At 49.0% G+C, this 18,553-nt stretch overlaps 6 protein-coding genes across 6 annotated transcripts; 4 read left to right on the forward strand and 2 right to left on the reverse strand.

The window, feature by feature from the left end:
• Window positions 1-3: 3 nt before the first annotated feature.
• Window positions 4-3,435, reverse strand: EDB93DRAFT_1134767 (LAG1-DNAbind-domain-containing protein). Its single transcript, XM_041449085.1, has 6 exons — window positions 3,122-3,435; window positions 2,373-3,061; window positions 1,806-2,320; window positions 1,567-1,755; window positions 696-1,514; window positions 4-642 (listed from the first exon to the last, which is right to left on the reverse strand). Exons 1-6 carry the CDS (start codon window positions 3,275-3,277, stop codon window positions 227-229), a joined length of 2,784 nt encoding a protein of 927 aa, XP_041309636.1. The 5' UTR covers window positions 3,278-3,435; the 3' UTR covers window positions 4-226.
• Window positions 3,436-6,762: 3,327 nt separating this feature from the next.
• EDB93DRAFT_1134781 (uncharacterized protein) lies at window positions 6,763-9,022 on the forward strand. The gene is made up of 4 exons (XM_041449086.1): window positions 6,763-7,433; window positions 7,489-7,908; window positions 7,973-8,015; window positions 8,065-9,022. Exons 1-4 carry the CDS (start codon window positions 7,087-7,089, stop codon window positions 8,716-8,718), a joined length of 1,464 nt encoding a protein of 487 aa, XP_041309637.1. The 5' UTR covers window positions 6,763-7,086; the 3' UTR covers window positions 8,719-9,022.
• Window positions 9,023-11,687: 2,665 nt separating this feature from the next.
• EDB93DRAFT_215082 (uncharacterized protein) lies at window positions 11,688-12,796 on the reverse strand. Its single transcript, XM_041455740.1, has 3 exons — window positions 12,608-12,796; window positions 12,498-12,550; window positions 11,688-12,446 (listed from the first exon to the last, which is right to left on the reverse strand). The coding sequence occupies exons 1-3, from the start codon at window positions 12,727-12,729 to the stop codon at window positions 11,770-11,772; spliced, it is 852 nt and encodes a 283-aa protein (XP_041309638.1). The 5' UTR covers window positions 12,730-12,796; the 3' UTR covers window positions 11,688-11,769.
• Window positions 12,755-13,767, forward strand: EDB93DRAFT_1223906 (uncharacterized protein). Its single transcript, XM_041451184.1, has 4 exons — window positions 12,755-12,780; window positions 12,833-13,131; window positions 13,193-13,268; window positions 13,340-13,767. Exons 2-4 carry the CDS (start codon window positions 12,898-12,900, stop codon window positions 13,483-13,485), a joined length of 456 nt encoding a protein of 151 aa, XP_041309639.1. The 5' UTR covers window positions 12,755-12,780; window positions 12,833-12,897; the 3' UTR covers window positions 13,486-13,767.
• An 815-nt stretch (window positions 13,768-14,582) lies between these two features.
• EDB93DRAFT_1059623 (uncharacterized protein) lies at window positions 14,583-14,879 on the forward strand (the record flags this gene model as incomplete). The annotated part of the gene is made up of 1 exon (XM_041444800.1): window positions 14,583-14,879. A coding segment is annotated over one exon (297 nt), but the record flags the coding sequence as incomplete, so codon positions are not given.
• Window positions 14,880-15,047: 168 nt separating this feature from the next.
• Window positions 15,048-18,100, forward strand: EDB93DRAFT_1082091 (kinase-like domain-containing protein; the record flags this gene model as incomplete). The annotated part of the gene is made up of 8 exons (XM_041445667.1): window positions 15,048-15,182; window positions 15,236-15,432; window positions 15,480-15,636; window positions 15,689-15,948; window positions 16,001-16,243; window positions 16,308-16,552; window positions 16,607-16,740; window positions 16,796-18,100. The coding sequence occupies 8 exons, from the start codon at window positions 15,048-15,050 to the stop codon at window positions 18,098-18,100; spliced, it is 2,676 nt and encodes an 891-aa protein (XP_041309641.1).
• Window positions 18,101-18,553: the final 453 nt, after the last annotated feature.

The following is an 18,553-nucleotide window of genomic DNA, read 5'->3' on the forward strand; positions in this document are numbered from 1 at the left end:
CAGACAGGAGATAGAAACATCAAATCGAAATTCTTCTAACAGATATGATACAAGGGGGCTACATAGTACTGTCTTGCGCTGGGACTTAGTCGGGTCCATGGTATACAGATAGCAACTATCAGATCCTAACATGTTCAAAGCATTGAGAACGGCGAGATTATAGAGATATATCCAGGCAGGCAGACCAGGCCACAAACGAGCACCGCAGATATACCAATAAATACAATCAAGGGAACATAACGGGTGACGGAAAAACAACACCATCTGGTCGTATCATGATGATCGGACGGCGTTTCGCAACTTGGTTTTCAGGAGGTAGGCAGCCCAACACCTCGGTGCACCTCACTTCGGCATATGGCGAGGGGTCTGATCCGAAGAAGATGTGTACTGGATCTGCTTTGTTGAAGTTTTCTCCGTATACAGTCAACATTTTTGATATGTGAGGATTAGGTTTCGACAGGACCCCACGCGATTGTGCGCAGTTAGACTTCGGTGCTTCCGCAGCACGGTCAGGAGGAAGATATTTGACCACAGCCGGGAATGGAGTGACGGGCTTTGATGGAATTGGGAATGATCCTGTTTGAGGGGCGTTTTGGTTGTCGAACAATACGGGCGGTACATAGAAGTTGTATCGCACTTGATCTGACAAATCTAAGTTGAGTTTTGCACAATTGGTAAGGGAGATTACGTAGTACCTGTGCCAACAATAGTCCAGACGCTCGTCTCGCCGATATCAACTTGCCAAAGAGCACCCGATGATGCGCCGGCGTCAGTGGAAGATCCGCGCCGCCCAGAAGACGCAGACCCGGCGGAGGTCGGGCGCCGTCGCCCTTTGGGGCCCGGATTCTTGATGACACCAGCACTAGATGTTGAACGTTTCCCCTTCTTCACGCGCCCGCCGTCATTTGAGAAATCATTTGATGAGGACGGCGATGCTGGTTCACTTGCAGTGGCTTGCCCGAAATAATCGGCGCTCGACATGGACGCTGGTGTTGAAACTACGGGTGATCCAGGAAGAATAGGGGATGTCGACCCTGCATTCGGCGGGTTGTTCCATAGTCGACCCTCAATTGGACGATAGGTGTTGACCTTTTCACCCATGCACGACAGGAACGCGCCCGTTGTACCAGGGGTTCCAGGCTCAGGCATGCCCTTCGTTGAGTCGTAGACTTCGAAGGCGATCTTGTGAAGCTGCGAGACTGGGTCACCACACACTTCGCCTGGAGAGCAATAGTGGTCTGCGACACCCTTTGCGCCTTCTTGGAGGCCTCCTCCAACTACTGTGGTTTGATGATCAACTTTGCGGATAATCAAGACGGGAGATACGACGCCCGAGACCAGGCACTGTAGCACCACTGTCTGGTTGTAATAGATTGGTATTTGGCTTCCGTTGTTGGTGAAAGGAATGGCATTTGGTGGAGGTGAAGGATAATCAGGCTGTGGGGGTGGTGGGGGAGGGGTATCAATTCCGCCAGCTGGCTTGTTGACATCGACAATATACATTACAAACGGATCTAATACAAAAATGTTAGCGAAGACAGAGAAAGGTGTAGGTGAAAAACTGACCCCAACTGGCAGTACGCGCAATAAATGATGGAGTACTGGATCGCGCACGGGTATCGATACCCATCAAAGGTGCACCGTCAGAGCCCTTGAAAGAGGAACCTGAACCAGAGACGCAGAGGTATTTCGTCGAGACAGTCTGAGATCGCAGACGATGGAAGAGTGAAATCGTCGAACCATGATTTATACATACTGGAGGATCACAGTCAAAACCCATCATAAGCCACAGTGAAACTACGCACGCTCAAGATTCTTTGCACTCTGTCTCTTCTTGCTGGGCTTGCTGATCACTTTGATAGGACGGCTCGGGAAAGTTCCGATGACGCGCTCAGGCTCATCGTCGGAAGACGGAGCAGTAATCTTTACAAGCGCTTCAACTTTTTTCTTCTTCTCGTCTACATCACTGATGAACAATTGCTTTCCAACGCAGCGACCGATGTATGTTGTGCCTGTAGGGGCATCATTCACATCAAAGATCTTGCCGGAAGCAGACGTCCACTCGATGGAACCCTCTTGAGGGACAGGTTCGCCCGATATACAGACGGTCACACGAGGAGGACAAAGTTTTGGCTCTTCGCCGCGGCGTATCACGTCAGTCCACCAAGAGTTGCCAATCATAATTGCAGTTGGAGGGGGGCAGAGGAAACGTTTCTCAGTTCCGTATGATTTTTGAGCTACCCTGCTCGACATGACAATGACCGTGCGTTCACCGAACGCAAGGCGGTTTGGCGTCCGTACGTATTGATCGAGGTAGGGTCTGAAGCAAAGGCATCAGATTCGGAAAGTGTGTTTAACGTAATAATGTTTACCGAATGAAAGCCTGAAGGTCATTAGAGGAGCCCATACCAGGGTGACCGTTTCTCATCCCGGGAAAACCGTCACCAATACCAGACATGCGAAGGGACAAGTCGGCATGAGGGTTTCCAAAATATTGCACGTCATCGTAGCCAGGCAGGCCGGAATCAGGGCGGAACGAGTGCGTTGCTTGCGGAGCAACGCCACGGAACATATCAGGGCTGTGTCCCATATGCGAAGGGACAGAAGGAGGTAGGCCAGAATGGGGAAAGCGACTGTCAGGTTGCAAGCGCATGCGATCTTGGAATGGTTGAAGGGCCGATGGAGGATAGGCTGCACCGCCGTTCATGCCATAATCATCGGAGAAGTCGTTGTGATAGCCAGCGCCGCTAACACCGGAAACACGGCGATCGTTGAGGAGTTCCGGGTATGCGTGGCCGTTAGAAAAGTCCTTCTGGTGTCCATTTATGCCCAAGGAGTGGGGGAAGACCGGAGATTGCTGGATGCCCGTCATCGCGTCATTGGGAGTCAATGGCGAGACCTTTCCACTGGAATACGAGACACTGCTCATCATGTCGTAAGTAGTGCTAGAACCAAATGATGGAACGGAGTCGCCGAAGGAGGCATGTGAGTATACTCCGTCTGGGCTCATAGCGTAAGAAGGACCCAGAGACGAAGACGAAGAAGAATTGGCGCGGTACCGCTGGGAGGCAAAATTGTTATTATTGTTTGAAAAGAGATCATATGAGGGATGATCTGAGACCTCTCGAGATTCTGAATGATCAAAGTTATGTTGAGGAATCGTTTGAGACAAATGATGAGATGGAGAGGCGTTGTCTACAGTCTGTAACGAGTTAAATGCTTGATCGAGGTCGGCCTGGTTATACATTGGCTGGTGTGATGCGGATGCAAAGTCCATCGCTCCTGGACGTGGTATCGAAGTGGTATCGAAGTGAGAAGGAGGACTTTGATTATTGAAAGAATGATGGATAGAAGGAAGGCGAAAGGCGGCAGCTGATGATGTTTCGTCAGTCAGGGAAGTCCGAACAAGCTGTGATCGGTCGTCGGGAATTGCCGCTGTCATCACGGAAACCCAAGTGGCACTTTGAGCCATAAAATATGAAGAAGGCTTATGAACGGGTCCGTACAGGTAGAAACTTTTTATCAAGCTTATCAGGTATGCTGTAAACTTGAGGGTCTTTGACAATTACTACCTTGATGATCAGCATATCAAAATTATTTTGTAGTGAGGCAACACTAACCTGTTCTTCGTTCTACTGATCTCTATCTTTTCTAGACGGTGACTCTATAATCGGTTGCGGCTGGATACGAATTGTCAAATTTATATTGACAAACAACAGACCACCAAGGTTAGGTTAGGAAGGCGCAAGGTCAGCAACGTTGTTAAGGCTTTGTACGTTGCCGGCAAGCTGTGGAACGCTGACGGCCCGCAAGTTTTAGGGGATATCGTGACGTCTACGGCACAGACGAGCTCGAAACTGGAAGGTGTAACAAAAGGATCATAACAGCACGGTGTGCCGTTGCTTTTATAGATCTCTCTTTAGTAGGCTGACATGGAACTCTAATTGCGGCAAGGCAACATTTCGCGAAACACCGCGGCCGACCTGATTCATGAAAAAAAGGTTCCGTGTTTCTTTGCTATCACTGCGTTCTGAATGATTCGACTTGTCCAAACAATGAATGATCTCGATCTATCGTCGCCTTCTTGTGCCTACCCAAGTCCATCTTCTTCGACCTATCGGCGCGCTGGCATATATCTGGCAGTCTACCCGCTCCGAAATCTCATCTGTTTCATCCGATTGGATCTCTCTCGACCTTGTGGCATTGACTCTTCAACTGTCGCACGCGGCGGAAATACTGTACTCATCTTACTCAACCAATCTTCGTTTGGGATCTCACCTATTTTGAAAGTCGCTCGGTTAGACCCGTCAATAGGTACGTATGGCAGTTCCATCAATATAATCTCATTCTTGGTTGCCGTGATAGACGAGGTCAGACGCTTGTTGTACGAATAGCTCATCGTTCCATTCTATCTCAAGCCAGTCGACGATACCCAGAGTGTGGCGCTATGTCCCCCGATTTAGGGATAGTCAGAGGGAACATTCCGTCCCTGCAATGTGACAATCGGCCCCTCCCCACCAATCAGGGTCCTTGCTTCCGTCTTCACGAAAGCTTCAAGGATCAACGTAAGAATCAGCTGTACAGCAATGAAGTACTTTACAGGCCCGAAATAGATGTCAGTCACGCAATGGTCATTACAATGCAGTCGGGACTGAACTTCACCCAAGGTTTTCCAGAACAGTGTAAGTCTGTAAAGTTCGACAGTTTGACGTCGGTTAAGACATTCTGATTTTGTATAGACCGTAACAAATCGAACGTTCATTGCGGTGTATTTTTTGAAATCCGCCATGAACTAAAGCTTAGGCTCTCCTTAGGTGGCTTTGATAGGCCGTAGGTATGTCCCACACATTCATACTAGAGAGAGTTGATTGCGCACAACGTTCAGACTGCCAGTATTCGTCATACTGCCCTTTTGCCATGACACCCCGTCAATATTAATGTGTGATCGCATCTCCAAGATCCACGGTCACGGCTATTTACCTTTTCCTTGAGCCCTTACTAATTTGACTATTGGAGCGCCTTTGCGGAGGTCATGTACGTACGACCCTCACGAAGCAAACGTGGGCAGGGGTAGGTTTTGTATGTGGAAGTAAGTTACAAGGGTCATTTTTGTAAATGGAGATCCACGTGTAAGGAAATTTTAGAATAATAATGTTTTATCCAGTCGATCTTTTTTATTGCGTCACTGATATCAACTAGGTTCTCGTCCACGGTGTCCACTGGCATTCCTGAGATGAAGATAAGCTAGCGGCAAGAATCCGTACAGTGTCGCTGCATACATACGGGCGCAATAATCAAAGCAAAAGATTCTGCACCGAATGGGGTGTGAACGAGATAGCGGAACCATTAAATTGTAGGGAAAAGATAATAGGCTGGTACTTCGTTTGCTTCTTTGCAGCGCTACCGTGACCGCATTGCCTAAAGGAGTTGTTTGTCCCGGGAACTTATTTTATTTTATTTGTTGGGAGCTCATTGCATGGTGAGGCGGCCGGTCGTACCTTGGTTGCACCGCACCCGACGGCCGGTTAAGGTGGAGAGGAAATTAAATAAATTTACGACCTAACGGGCGCGCCCGGCGGCCCGCCCCGGCGCACAATTAAACAGCTAGCGGAGGGATGATTTTCACACTCCGGTTTTTTTTTAAACTCCGCCATGATTTTACCATGTAGGGACTTGTTAGGCCGTGTGGCAGGAGTCGGCCGAATGTATGTATGTAAGTGGCAAAAGGCACAGTCTTCCTTACATGAACGAGTCTATCAAACGGGGCGCCGCACGTGAGTAAGAGGCCCGCGGGAGTTGTACATTGGAACATTTGTTCAGGGTAGACATTGCCGCAGGGATCAACGATAGATGGGCGGTTACTACAGTTCGAAGAATATCGATTTCATTAGACAACCTTACGTGAACGATTTAGTTGTCGAGTAAAGAGGCTAGTCTCTGCACAGCTTCAAAGGACCCCCCTCGGACACCGCGCAGAGATGCATTTAGCCAAAATGAATGGTTGGTGACGAGACATGCTGTTAGAGAAGCTGGTCAGGGTAAATCAAAGCACTTGTTCGCAAACCAAGGCGCAGATGGCTGACATGGACAGCTGAGTGAGAGTCCACATACACGCCAATCCGGAAAGACGCCCAGGTGCCTGGAAAATCAGGCCTCGCTTACCTCGTGAACCCGTTGGTATCGCAGGTCCACTGAGCGCTGTACATCGGCTGCGTCGCATCAGAGGCACTGATCAACACCGTGTCAAACGCATGTTCGCCTTGCAGTTGACATGCTATTGTGAATGCCGGAGTAAATTACAAGATCATCTTTGAGGGAGGTGGGAGCACTGGATACTTGACGACATGTAAGAACGCAGGGACGAAGGAAATGCCATCGCATGTGATGACGCCTCACTGTAACGGCGGCCCAACCGCAGTCAACGGATCAGGTGCTGTTGAAGGAGGCGGTGAAATCACAAACCGCCTTTTGGAGGATGCGACGCAAAAGAATGATTTAAAGATGCGGAAATACAGGTCTACTGATGAAATCACTTTCCTAAGATTGAACAAATGACAGGTAGCAGGGCTACGACCCAAGTGATCATTAAGATGTACAACTTGTCGATCTCAAGAGTTCAGCGTTGATCGACATTTTGGTGCGGAAACCGCACGGCCAAAAAGATGGCCAACCTTCAGGGTTTTAGCTCCCATTGGTAGCAGATGGATGTAAGTCAGAAGAAGGTACTTGCATGGTTGTCGCCAGACCGCTGCCAGCATCATTACTGCATTCGGGTACTGTGGCGGTGACCGAAATTTGGGAATTTGTTGCTTGCTGGCAGTCGTTAGCGCAGCCGTGGCCATCGTCCAGCCGTTGTCATTGTCACCGTTCAACGTAGGTTGTGTCTAACAGTCTAGTGCTCTGTGGGTCAATCCATTGCTAGCCTGTATCAGTTAGTCGCATCGCGATACATTTCTTATTCTCACTCTCTTGTCTTAATCTCGAGCGTGTGCTTTGTTCAAGCTCGAGTTAGATTCCAAGAGGTTATTCAAGCCACCTCTTACGGTGGATTATTTGACGAATCGAGCTGGTTTCGTATCGTCAAACATGTCAGTTCCCTCTTACCAACTCAATACGCCTCGTCAGCGTCCTCCTCCACCTCCTCTGCGCCTTCAGAAATCTCAAAATTCTTCATTGACGAATACGCACTCAAACTCGCAAACACTCCTTTATGATCTTCCTCATTCAAATTCTGCTATTTCTCCTCCTGGTAGTCCAGCCGCGAAACCTGGTGTGATAACGCCATCCTCTCCTTCATTTGGTGGCAGACCCAGAGGGCGCAGAAATGGTCACCCTGGACCAACGCCGCCCCCTACTTCCCGAAATCGATCGATCACTCCTCTTGGAGTCTCTCGCAGCGAACTTGAGAAATTTGCTGAACTTTGTCGTGCATGGTATGCCTTTGTTCTCAAGCGATTGTCCTTGTTAATCATAATTCAATGTTACTAGGTACTTCAACCAAGATGAAGCGTCAGGGCGACTAGTTACACAGACACTAGCAAATTTGCCTCCTGCTCAACGAGCACCATTTTCGCGCCTTCAGGCATCCATTCGCTCTGCTTACCATGCGAGCGTCAATGCCCGTCGACACGCGGAATTTCAGGCACATATCAACGCAACTCAGCCTGGTGGTTCATTAATGCCACATTCTAGGGCAAATCCAGGAGGTCCGGTAGCCGCGAAAGAGCGCTTTGACCGATTAGATAAATTTGTCAAGACCTGGTGCACTATGGGCATGCCTGGAACCAAACCGTTCTTTCAGGCTTTGTGGGCAATTCTACGGCTTCAAGTTATCCCAGAGCCCCTTGGCGGTGCGGGGGCGAACCGAATACGCTGGGAATTCGATGATGCTGTTTTCAAAGAGTCTGCGTAAGCATTCCAAGCTTTCATTGGCATCTATATCTATCATTCTTACCCTTCTCACACGGCATAGTGGGAAAGACTTCATGCTTGATGCTATCGATGTCCTCAAAGGAGTATGTTGTTGTCATTCATTGGTTGTCATGTACTCAACCAGCCCTTCAGGTGTTGGCCTTTGAAGAAGTTTCGTCATCGAAGCATGACAGCAATTGTGTGTCTCACCAACCACAGCCTGCGCACTTGCGCTCCCGTTCACAACCTTTGTCTGCTCAACGCGAGACGATTGGTTCGTATGCTTCGCCAATCGCCATGACTACCCAGGTAAAGCGCGCGAGAGCTACAAGCGACCCATTTTTAGATATGCCCGCCCTCTCACACTCCGTCCCATCTGCTTCTTCTCAATCCTCCGGAGCTACTCTCCCTTCCTCTGAGACTCCAGAAGATTGCCCCAGTTCTCTTACCCCACATGATCAACTTGAGGAAGACGAATTGTTACCCCCGCTTCGATCAGAATTTGTCGCAGAAGATCCAGAGGATTACTTGCGCATTTGGACGTCTCCAGACCTTTCAAATCCTGAATTGTTATCACTACTAACTGTATTTCCTTCCTTCATCACCCGCTGCGCTCTGCCGCGTTTCACAGTACCTTTGAATACTCGTCCCGCCGACATCGAGGAGGGCGATGATGAAAGAGGAGAAGGCAAAGAAATTCACTTCGGCACTGGGTCGATGTGGATTAGTTCCAAGCCACGCGGCGATGGGTGGTGTGGGGGCTGGTGGACAAGATTCGTCCTTTGGTGGCGAAGATTGTTCTGCTAAATATTGTGCTCTATACCATGACACATTGGACATATGTAACACTCCTTGTTTATCATTTTGCATATACCAGCGTACACTTACCATTCACAGAACACTATATGGAATGGACGCGGACTGTCAGAAAGTATATCATTATCCAATGAATTGCTGTGGATACGTTTCGAATATACAATCATAGCATCTTGGACCTTCCACTGACGTACTACGTAGTTCAACTTGATACCAATTACATGAAGTCTCCCGGGACCGTCGATTCATTAATTTCGGGGTGATGGGATCATGTCTGCACGTAAACGCCGAGCATCCTGCACCATCTCGTCAACATGCTCATTGAGCGCTGTTTTCGAGTAATGGCCCCACAGGAACAATGCCGTTTCTAGTGACAGTTGAGTCTTCGAGTACTCGTTTAGGTGCTATGGAAATCCTCACGCGTGAACGTAAAGACAGGGAATTTTTGTGTACACCGAAGTTGCGTCACCATAGGTCACTTCTTGCAAATTTCTCTGACATAAGTATTAATTACTCGGTCGCTGATTTGCGCGCCCCTCGGGCCAGACTTGCAGCCTTTCCAACCTGTCAAACCATGGGAGACTATCGACACTCAGTGTTCGATGTCCAAGATAGCGTACCTGTGACAATTGCCAAGCGCTCTCCATCTTAGATTCCTACAGACTTCGCTTGTGGATTTGAAGGACAGCAGAGGACAGGCTGTCACTCGGCGAGTTGATACATCATGCGGTTTACGCTGGTCCAAGAATTTGATATCAGACAATAGGACCGGAAGGAAATACAGTCACGGTCGCATCCTCACAAACACACCCTTGTCACTGGGCCGAATATCAAACATATCTCTTATCAAAGCACCACAACCCCACAAGGTTCTTGCACCCTGACGTGACCTTCTAGGACACTTGTCAATATTCCGTTATGTTCGAGGCCTTCGCATCTCTGATCACATGGAAGAAACTTTTAAATAATACTCCGACCTCGATACTATTCGTCTTAGTGGCAGATCTGATAGTTATCTTTGCATTTAAAGGTGAGTAATAGAGTTCTGGTTCAGCGGCAATAGTTAAGGGTCTAGCACGTGAACTCCTTCTGGAGGTTACTGGACCCACAATGTTTCCCATGTCCCTCAGGCGCGTTTGGAGACCTGTCACTTGCACAAAGATAGACAAATTTCCCTGTGCTCGGCATGTCTCGGTGGCTTTCGGTAAACCTGCAAGGATTGTGTCGGTGCAGAATTCCCCGAGTGGGCGAGCCCTTTTTGCCGGAACTCCTTCTGTTCCTTTCGTCGGAGCTGCACCATCCTGCACGGCACTTGTATAAGCCCTTTTCTTTGATGGGTTCTCTAAGATGGGTCCAGAATGCTGCGATCAGCTCAGCTATCCTGTAGCACGACCGGCTCAGCAGCAACTGGACACTTATTTTATTTCGGAACACTAATGCCTGGAAAGATCCTCAAGGACTTTGACAACAGCTGCGGATTGATCTCGTACGTTACTGGTTCTCGTTTACTGTTTTTGCTTTCGATTAAAAACATGGACCTCGAACGCACTGACTCTACCCGCAGCCTGCCTAGCTGCGGCACACGTACGCGATGGCAACGGATTTCGCACTAAAGCAGACCATCCTGCGTAGCCATAGTCGTTACATGCAGACAACTTATCTTATTTCTGTCCATACCGATGGAATCGCTGGTCGGATAATTTCTTTTGCCTTCTTTGCGGCTCCTGATAAAAATTCGGTCGCCAGTTTGAACTGGTGAGCCCGGCGTCGTACATGCCAGTGGAGCGTGTTCATACGGCGGCCTTGCTTTTATTCTCAGAAAACTCAATCAACTCCCTTTGTGCATCCTTCATAATCGGGTACCTCCATTTCTCGAAATACATGTCAAGAACTATTTACTCATTTCGTCGTCCTGTGCCCTCGCATGTTTTTTCTCGTGTCTTCGGGTGATATTTCTCTCCATGCGTCCCAGGAGTAGGTTTGTACTCCATCGCGTGCTACGATAATGAAAGGCACAAAGTTTATGGTTTATTGTGGTTATGATAGCGGTAACGAAAATCCTCCACATCGCGCGTGAAGAAAGAAGACTGCGCTAAAAGGCTACTATTTCTTGCTTCTAGAAGAGACAGTGGGGAAGAACAATTTGGCGCCAGGTTCTAGCTTCTGAGACAGCGTCTATCTAGTCGACCTCCAAAGGATTTACGGCAAGCAATTTTGTGCTCTGGCCAGACTGCCCTGCAGAAGCCTCAAATGAATGACTACAACTGCTCCCAATAAATTGATCTGCTTGCACATGGCACCGATATTAAAGCCTCCATAGATTCCCTCCGTGAGATTGAGATTTGGAGCAACCGATAGTGAATTGGTGAGAACAGGGATGTGCCTAGATAAAAATATGGAAGAATAACTCTGGAGCTGGTTGTTTGGGTCCGGTACACATTGTACATAGATTATGTGAAATCACCCTTGAACATAACTTCGACTAGATGTAAAGATGTTGAGAACATAGCCCAGCAGTAGGGACGCCTTACCTCCACGCCGCCGATCAGAATAACCAAGAAGCGAGACGTTCCAATGAAATCAAATCAGATATTCGGAGGACGACGGGACTTGATAGCCGCGATTTCGATATCTTTGGCACGGCTGCTTTGTTCAGACCTGGAAAGTCATTGAACATGACAGGAAATGGACAGTCATGGGTAGAATTCTTACTGTTGCAACCTTTCCTGCAGACGCACATTCGCTTGCGCCAACTGCGCATTCTCTGCTATCAAACGCGCAATTTCACTCTCAGCTTCCGCCTTCTCAGTCTTTAGGTCCTCGAGGTACTTCGCCTTGAATTTATTGCTTTGATCTAGTGCACTAAGCTTCTTCTCCATTCTGCGAATGTAGGAGGGCGACTTTAAGACGTCCAGCGCCTCTAGGCACGAAGCAATGCTTTCGCCAGTAGTTTGATTAACAATAAAAGGGTTGGAAGAGGTGCGTTCGAGGGGTTTAGATGTATGTGCGGGGACGTCACGTTGGAGGGTGCTGCTTCCGTTCTCAAAAGGACCAGGGATGCGAGCATTCGGACTTGAAGTCTAGGAAGATTCCAATCAATATCTCTGCAACAGCCGAATACAGACCAACCGTTTGCTCCCCGCCACTATTTTCCCGCTCCTTGCCTTTGTTCCTGGTCGGAGTTTGTGGGAAATCTGTTTGGGGTATGCCCTGGTCAGAATTATCGAAGCGGCGGCGTATGGTCTGAGGTGGAGTTAGTGGGAAAGGAATTTGGACACCCGATCGCTGCTCAGCGGATGTAATTCTGGGTTTCTTTGGTGTCCTATGGTCTATATTTCCAAGACTCTGGTCCACACCCCTAATTGGACTACTTTGTTCTGGTTCATCTTCTAGCGATGTCTCTTCCCAATCCCCGACCGTCGAGGCCTGAGAGGATTGGGAGCCAAAAAGAAATGAGCGCATTCGGTCATTCATAGCAGTTGTATTTTGCTGGGGGCTACCATGTTGTGTTGAAGTGTCCTGGGGCTCTGATTCATTTAAGGCGGCTGCTATGTCTGCTATCCTCTTCCTGGGACTTTTATGAGGTGTGCTCGATGTTTGAGCTGATTCTGCTCTTGTCTTTGGAGAGGAAGGGGGCCTTGATGAAGCAGGCGCAATTGCAGTTGCAGGTACAAAGTGAGATACAGGTTGTCGGGAAAAGATAGGGTCGTCTACCCAATCTGAGGAATTTCGCTTCAGCTATTTCTGCATACAATAGGAACGATACTCACAAAAGAATTTACACCTTTCACTCTGGATTGACCTCGAGCAAGTGTAGAACTCACTGGGCGGCTAGTGTCAAGCACCGAAACTTAAAAACCGTGTTAAAGTTTGAACATACCGATTGGGATTTGAAGATGTTTGACTAGTCCTTATTATTGCAGCTTCACCATGTGAACAACGCACTACACCATTTGTGTCCATAGGACTGGTCGACTGTATATGCGGTTGACTGAAGGACATGATGATAGTTTTCGAATGGTTTCGGTTGAATTCGAACACCCCCTAGTAGCTGTGCGTTACTATTAATAATACATATCAGGTGACTCATTTGGATTTTGACAAGGAAGCCTTGGCTGCAACCTCCTCAACTCGTGCTTGTCGCGTTGGCTTGTTCGGATAACGTTCACGATGGCGGCCGCACCTCAAGGAAATTCTTCCTCGATATCTGTCACCTCGAAATATGTCGCGCCGTCTCACCCATCCTTGCCTGCCCTTGCCTTGCAAATCACTAGCCTTGTGGGCTCTTACATGATTTGGGTTGGTGCTACGAATCAACCACCAGAGTCTGTGCAAAATGCAACCCGCTCTGGTGTACTTTGCAGAGATTGGTCATGTGCTATGCCCGGACCACCCGGTCATGCAGTAAGTAAACGATGTTAATACCCAATTATACACCAACAATAGCCTGAGCGCGTTCTGGAAGGGCTTTGGACCTGCCACGACCTTGTTCCGATCATCAGGTTCTGATGATATATCTTTCTCGATGGCGCAACGTCTTGGTAAGTTGAACCCATTTTTTGTTCCGTTCGGATTGCCGGGCCTGTTGCTGATTTTATTCCACTGAATCCAGCACAGAGGTTCCATCGACAGATATTCTTATCAGTTGATATTCCTGCTACCATGTTATCAACATCACGGGGATATCATCTGTTGTTTGATGCAGAGAGAGGCATAATTGCAGCGCTCAGCAGTCTTGGAGATGAGCAGGTATCCTAAGTTTTCACTTCTGCCGTATTACTGTTTCCATCTCTGCAGCCCCAATCAGTTTGCTGTGTATGAGGGGGCACGTCATAATGCAGGTGGTGGATTTTATCCGGATTCCATACAATACAAATCGTCGTTGTAAAATGTCGTCGGTGAGTCCTGATCTTGCCACGAAAGTAACCCCTGGCCACGTGTTGTACAAGCTGGGTCTAGAGAGTGGATCGATGAAACTTGGATGAAACTCGTGTTGGCACTGTAGTAGTTTTTATAAATGAAAAGTCAAATTGATTGGGGATCCGTTGTTGAGGCCTAAGATCGATTAGCCGACCCTTAACCCCTCACATAGTAGTGGAACCGTGTGGCTCTTGGCGCTATTCGACTCATTTGTGGCCTGGGACTATTGAACTGGTTCCATTTATTTCTTGTCCTTGCCGTTGACGACAACGACGACGACCAAACAACTAAACGGCCTACTATTATTTTCTGACTTGCGAGGAGAGTAGTGGTACTAACTGTTTTCTCATAGACAGAGCATGTCGGAACCCGAACTTGCCTACATGACCAACACCAACGAAGACTTTGATCTCCCTCGCTGGCAAACTCACGCTCATCTGGAACCGTTGTCTTCATCTGCCCAGGCTGCACAGTCTGCCGCTAGAGCATCCTATCTTTATCCTAGTGCACCGCCTCCACCACCACCACAGTCTCTCACAACTGTCGGTCAGAGATTGCCGCCCCTGCATCAATCTCCTGGCACATCTACTAGGCAGCCTCGTCTGGCTCATATCCTTGACCACGATCAACCAACGGGCATCACATCCTCATCTTTCCTTTCTACAAGTTTGAACCAGCTTTCGAGGAGTGCGTCATTGGGTGGTGGTAGTGGAGCTGGTAACGGATCTTCCAGGGCTCGTCGTCATCATCAACCAGAAGATCTTGAGGGCGCTTTCAACCTTGACGCCCAAACCGTTCCTAGTTCGAGACACATGGCTACAACACCAAACTCCCTCTACCCATCTGGCGTTGCCTTCCACCCATCTCAACCAGGTCCCCCTCCCCCCAACAACAGTGCTTCTCCTACAGCTGTATCCAGCGAACCGTATTCAGAAATGTATTACAATGGTTCCAGTGGGAACATGCCAAAGCGAGCTCTTACACAGCATGATCCTACCACCCGCTCTGCGCGTTCACCAATGCGTACGGGTAACTCACTCCTGGATCCATACTCTCAACAATCCCAGTACTCACCATCTACTACCCCTTACCTCTACGCCTCATCATCTGATGTTCAGAGGCCCAACACCTCATCTGCCTATAATTCCCATGCCCGCAGTACCTCTCAAACCAAGGTTGAAGCTTCGACGCCACCAATATCATCCCCATACACTCCGCAGAGTGCTGCGCAGGCCGCTTATGCTGCGTACGCGATGGACTCATCAAGTCCCGCACCACACCAAAATCAGAGTCATCTATCCAGCCAAGCAGCTATCAAAAGTTCCATCTCTACCCCAAATACTCCTCTGTCATTTGCTCATCCACAGAGTCCCGCCAATCAATACTACCAAGACCAGCCCATGGTAGTTGATCAGCCGCAGCATCGACGCCGAGCTTCTGGTTTCAGAAGAGTCCGTGATACGCGAGATCTTAGACCTTACGTAAATCCCCAGCCTTCAGGCAGGCGAATGGATGCCAACGGGGTATTTTTATCGGTGCGTGTGGTTTTCATTTGATCGCGGTCAAGTTCTGACATCCGGCGACATAGCCATTGAGACAATTGACTACCAACATCCTAGAGACGTATCATATCTGCAACCCGCAGTTCAGATACGAATCTGCGCACAATCCGCGGAGGGTGCTCACCAAGCCGAGTAAGCCGGCCCACAACGAAGGTTACGACAACGAGGATTATGATTATATTCTCTACGTCAATGATTGGCTGGGAAACGAGGACGGTCACAAGTGCGTCGATGCTACATACTCTCAGCGGTATACTGAACTGTTTACAGTCGATATCTCATTCTGGATATTCTCGGTCAAGGAACCTTTGGTCAGGTGGTGAAATGTCAGAACATGAAGACTCACGAGATCGTGGCAGTGAAAGTGGTGAAAAATAAACCTGCGTATTTCAACCAGAGTATGATGGAGGTCACGATACTGGAGCTGGTACGTTTCTCTACGAATAATGACGACATGATGTTCACATTGATCCCCGTAGCTCAACAATTCATGCGATCCACATGATGAGCATCATATATTGCGACTTCGTGACTCGTTCATTCATCGAAATCATCTATGCCTTGTATTTGAGCTCCTCTCATCTAACCTCTATGAGTTGATCAAGCAAAACCAATTCCAAGGACTGAGCACGCAACTCGTGAAAGTGTTTACTGCTCAGCTGTTAGATGCTTTGACTGTGCTCAAGGATGCACGCTTGATCCACTGCGATCTAAAACCAGAAAACATCCTACTCAAATCGTATTTACTCATTTCCTTTCCCTACATTTCTCGTACTCAATCACTTCATCAGGCTCCAATCGCCCCAAATCAAGGTTATTGATTTTGGATCAGCGTGTCATGAACGACAGACGGTGTACACGTATATCCAGTCGCGATTTTATCGGTCGCCCGAAGTCATCCTTGGAATTCCTTACACATCTTCGATTGATATGTGGTCGTTGGGTTGCATTGCTGTGGAGCTCTTCTTGGGGCTACCGCTTTTCCCCGGGACGAGTGAGTATAATCAAATTACCCGGATCGTCGAAATGGTTGGGTGCGTATTTCGTCTCACTGGCTGGGTCATTAACATTCATTGATACGGTGTTCTGTGATCGCAGGATGCCTCCAACATACATGCTGGACATAGGAAAACAGACGAAGCAGTTTTTCGACTCCTACGTAGATGTGTATGGCCAGAAGAAGTATCGCCTCAAAACCTTGGAGCAGTACTCCCGTGAGCACAACACCAAGGAACAGCCAGGGAAGCATTACTTCAAGGCGAATACGCTTCCGGAAATTGTCAACACCGCGCCGATGCCGACGTTCAAGTCATCGTCTAGGCAGGGGCACGAAGTGGAAAAAGGTAAGATTAATTGTTCTCGGCATTTGCCTGACTTGTTCTTACGTGGCTTTGCAGAATTAAACAATCGAGCGTCGTTCATCGACTTCTGCCAGGGTTTACTCAATCTCAACCCTATAGAACGATGGTCACCCCAGCAGGCTAGGATGCACCCTTTTATCACCGGTGAAAAGTTTACCAAGCCTTTCCAAGTTCGTCATCTTGTCTGTCGATCTTCTTGAAATTTTTACTGACAGATCATTACAGCCCAATGGACACACCGCTGCTCAGATTACACAGTTGCCGTCTGCGTCAGGCAATGCAGACCCAAAGCGGCCATACGGTGGTCTTGTTCCCCAGCAGCCGAAAGGCACCAGAGCATTCCAGGACGCAGCGTCATACAATCAGCAGCTCGCTCAACATCAAGCTTACACTGCACAAGCGCAAGCCGCATCTCAGGCGGCCAACAATGTATTCCGTAACCCGTACATCACCCAGACGCAGCAGCAGCAACAGCCTGCTTCTCAGACTCAGCAGCCTCAGCAGCAGCCACCTCCTCCGCCATTGTCCTACCAGCCACCACAAGATGCATCTGCGCCAGCGTCATTCCCGACTCAACAGTCGCAGCAGCACACCTTCTCATCATCGCAGCCTGGCCAGCTTAGTGGACTCAACCCTCCTGGCGCTGGTTACTCGCAGGGGACAGGAATCAGCGTAGCTGGAATGCTCAACCCTAACCCACCCGCTGCCTCGCACTACCCCCCACCCCATGCGCGCGCACGTGCCAATACTATCAACCATAGTGACATGATTCCTCCTGCGCTGGCACGGCTGCAGCATATGAACCAAGATGCGATAGCTGGAAGAAACGCACTGACACCTGTGCTCAACCGGGATGACGCCATGCGCGAATGGGAAAGGCGGCAGGCGGGCAAGCCGAGCGCAGCGCAGCCGTACCCCCAGCTCGAATATCTGCAGCAACAGGCTGAGCTTGCTGCTGCAAACGGCATGTCTGGGTGGGGTGCATCCACCCGTTATCCGCCGCCGCCTTCCAAGCTATCGCACTCCTACCAGCCCACCATTATAGTGGACGATGATCGAAGGGAGGCTGTCATGTCGAATGTTCGCACTGCTGCACGAAGCGAAGCGGGTGCGAGTGGATTTAATCCCAACGCTATGGTGACTAGTCCGACGCAGGCATATGCAGGGAACCCGGCTGGTACCGGTGCGCGGTACCCCGCAGCATTCCCTTCGCAACAGCAGGCCCAAAATCCACCTTTCGACCCGCTGACCCAGCGGACAGATATCGGCGCGCTTTATGTTCCGATGCAGCCTGAGCAATATCAGTCATATGGTGGAGGTAGTGCGGCTCAGGGACCCGGTATGTCATCTTCAAGGCAAGCTACTCAAACTTCACAACCGGGTCCACAATCCTTCTATGGGCCAAGTGTGGCTTCGGCCGTACAAGCTCCGCCGCAGGCAGCTCAACGGAACCCGTTTAATGCGAGTGACGCATCGCAACAGCCAAAGGAGGCGAGAAGACTAAGCGGGATGGATATTTGGTCGCGATAAATGCTGGTTAATATTGTGATCCCCCTCTTCCTTCTATGCGATGGCTTCCACTCAATTTTGACCGGTGCTAGTACGATGTGCTTCCAACCAATTTTTGTCTTTTTTTCTCAGGCATTCTTGCAACTCTGCCCCATTTACCAAGACATCTTCTATGTGTTTTCTGTCTCGCATCATCCAATATTCAGGGCATTTATCATTTTTTGGTCACTGGTTTGGCAACGCTACACAAAACCTGCGATGGATGTGACATACTATGCTCCAGTACAACACATACAGTTCATCATATCCATCAAGGAACTCAAAATATGAAGCTTCGGTCACTCAATGGTGTCCGCTGATAACAAATTGAGTTCGCCACAAAAGGCAGCAGAAAAATGGGTATTGGATCATGGACTATGCCGTTGGGTTGCTGGTTCCTAGATGATGTCCTTCACTACGCTATCGCTAACAATA

This window comes from Suillus bovinus (assembly GCF_016758785.1).
Source record: "Suillus bovinus strain UH-Sbo-P2 chromosome Unknown EDB93scaffold_15, whole genome shotgun sequence".
In the NCBI taxonomy this organism is placed as follows: Eukaryota; Fungi; Basidiomycota; class Agaricomycetes; order Boletales; family Suillaceae; genus Suillus; species Suillus bovinus.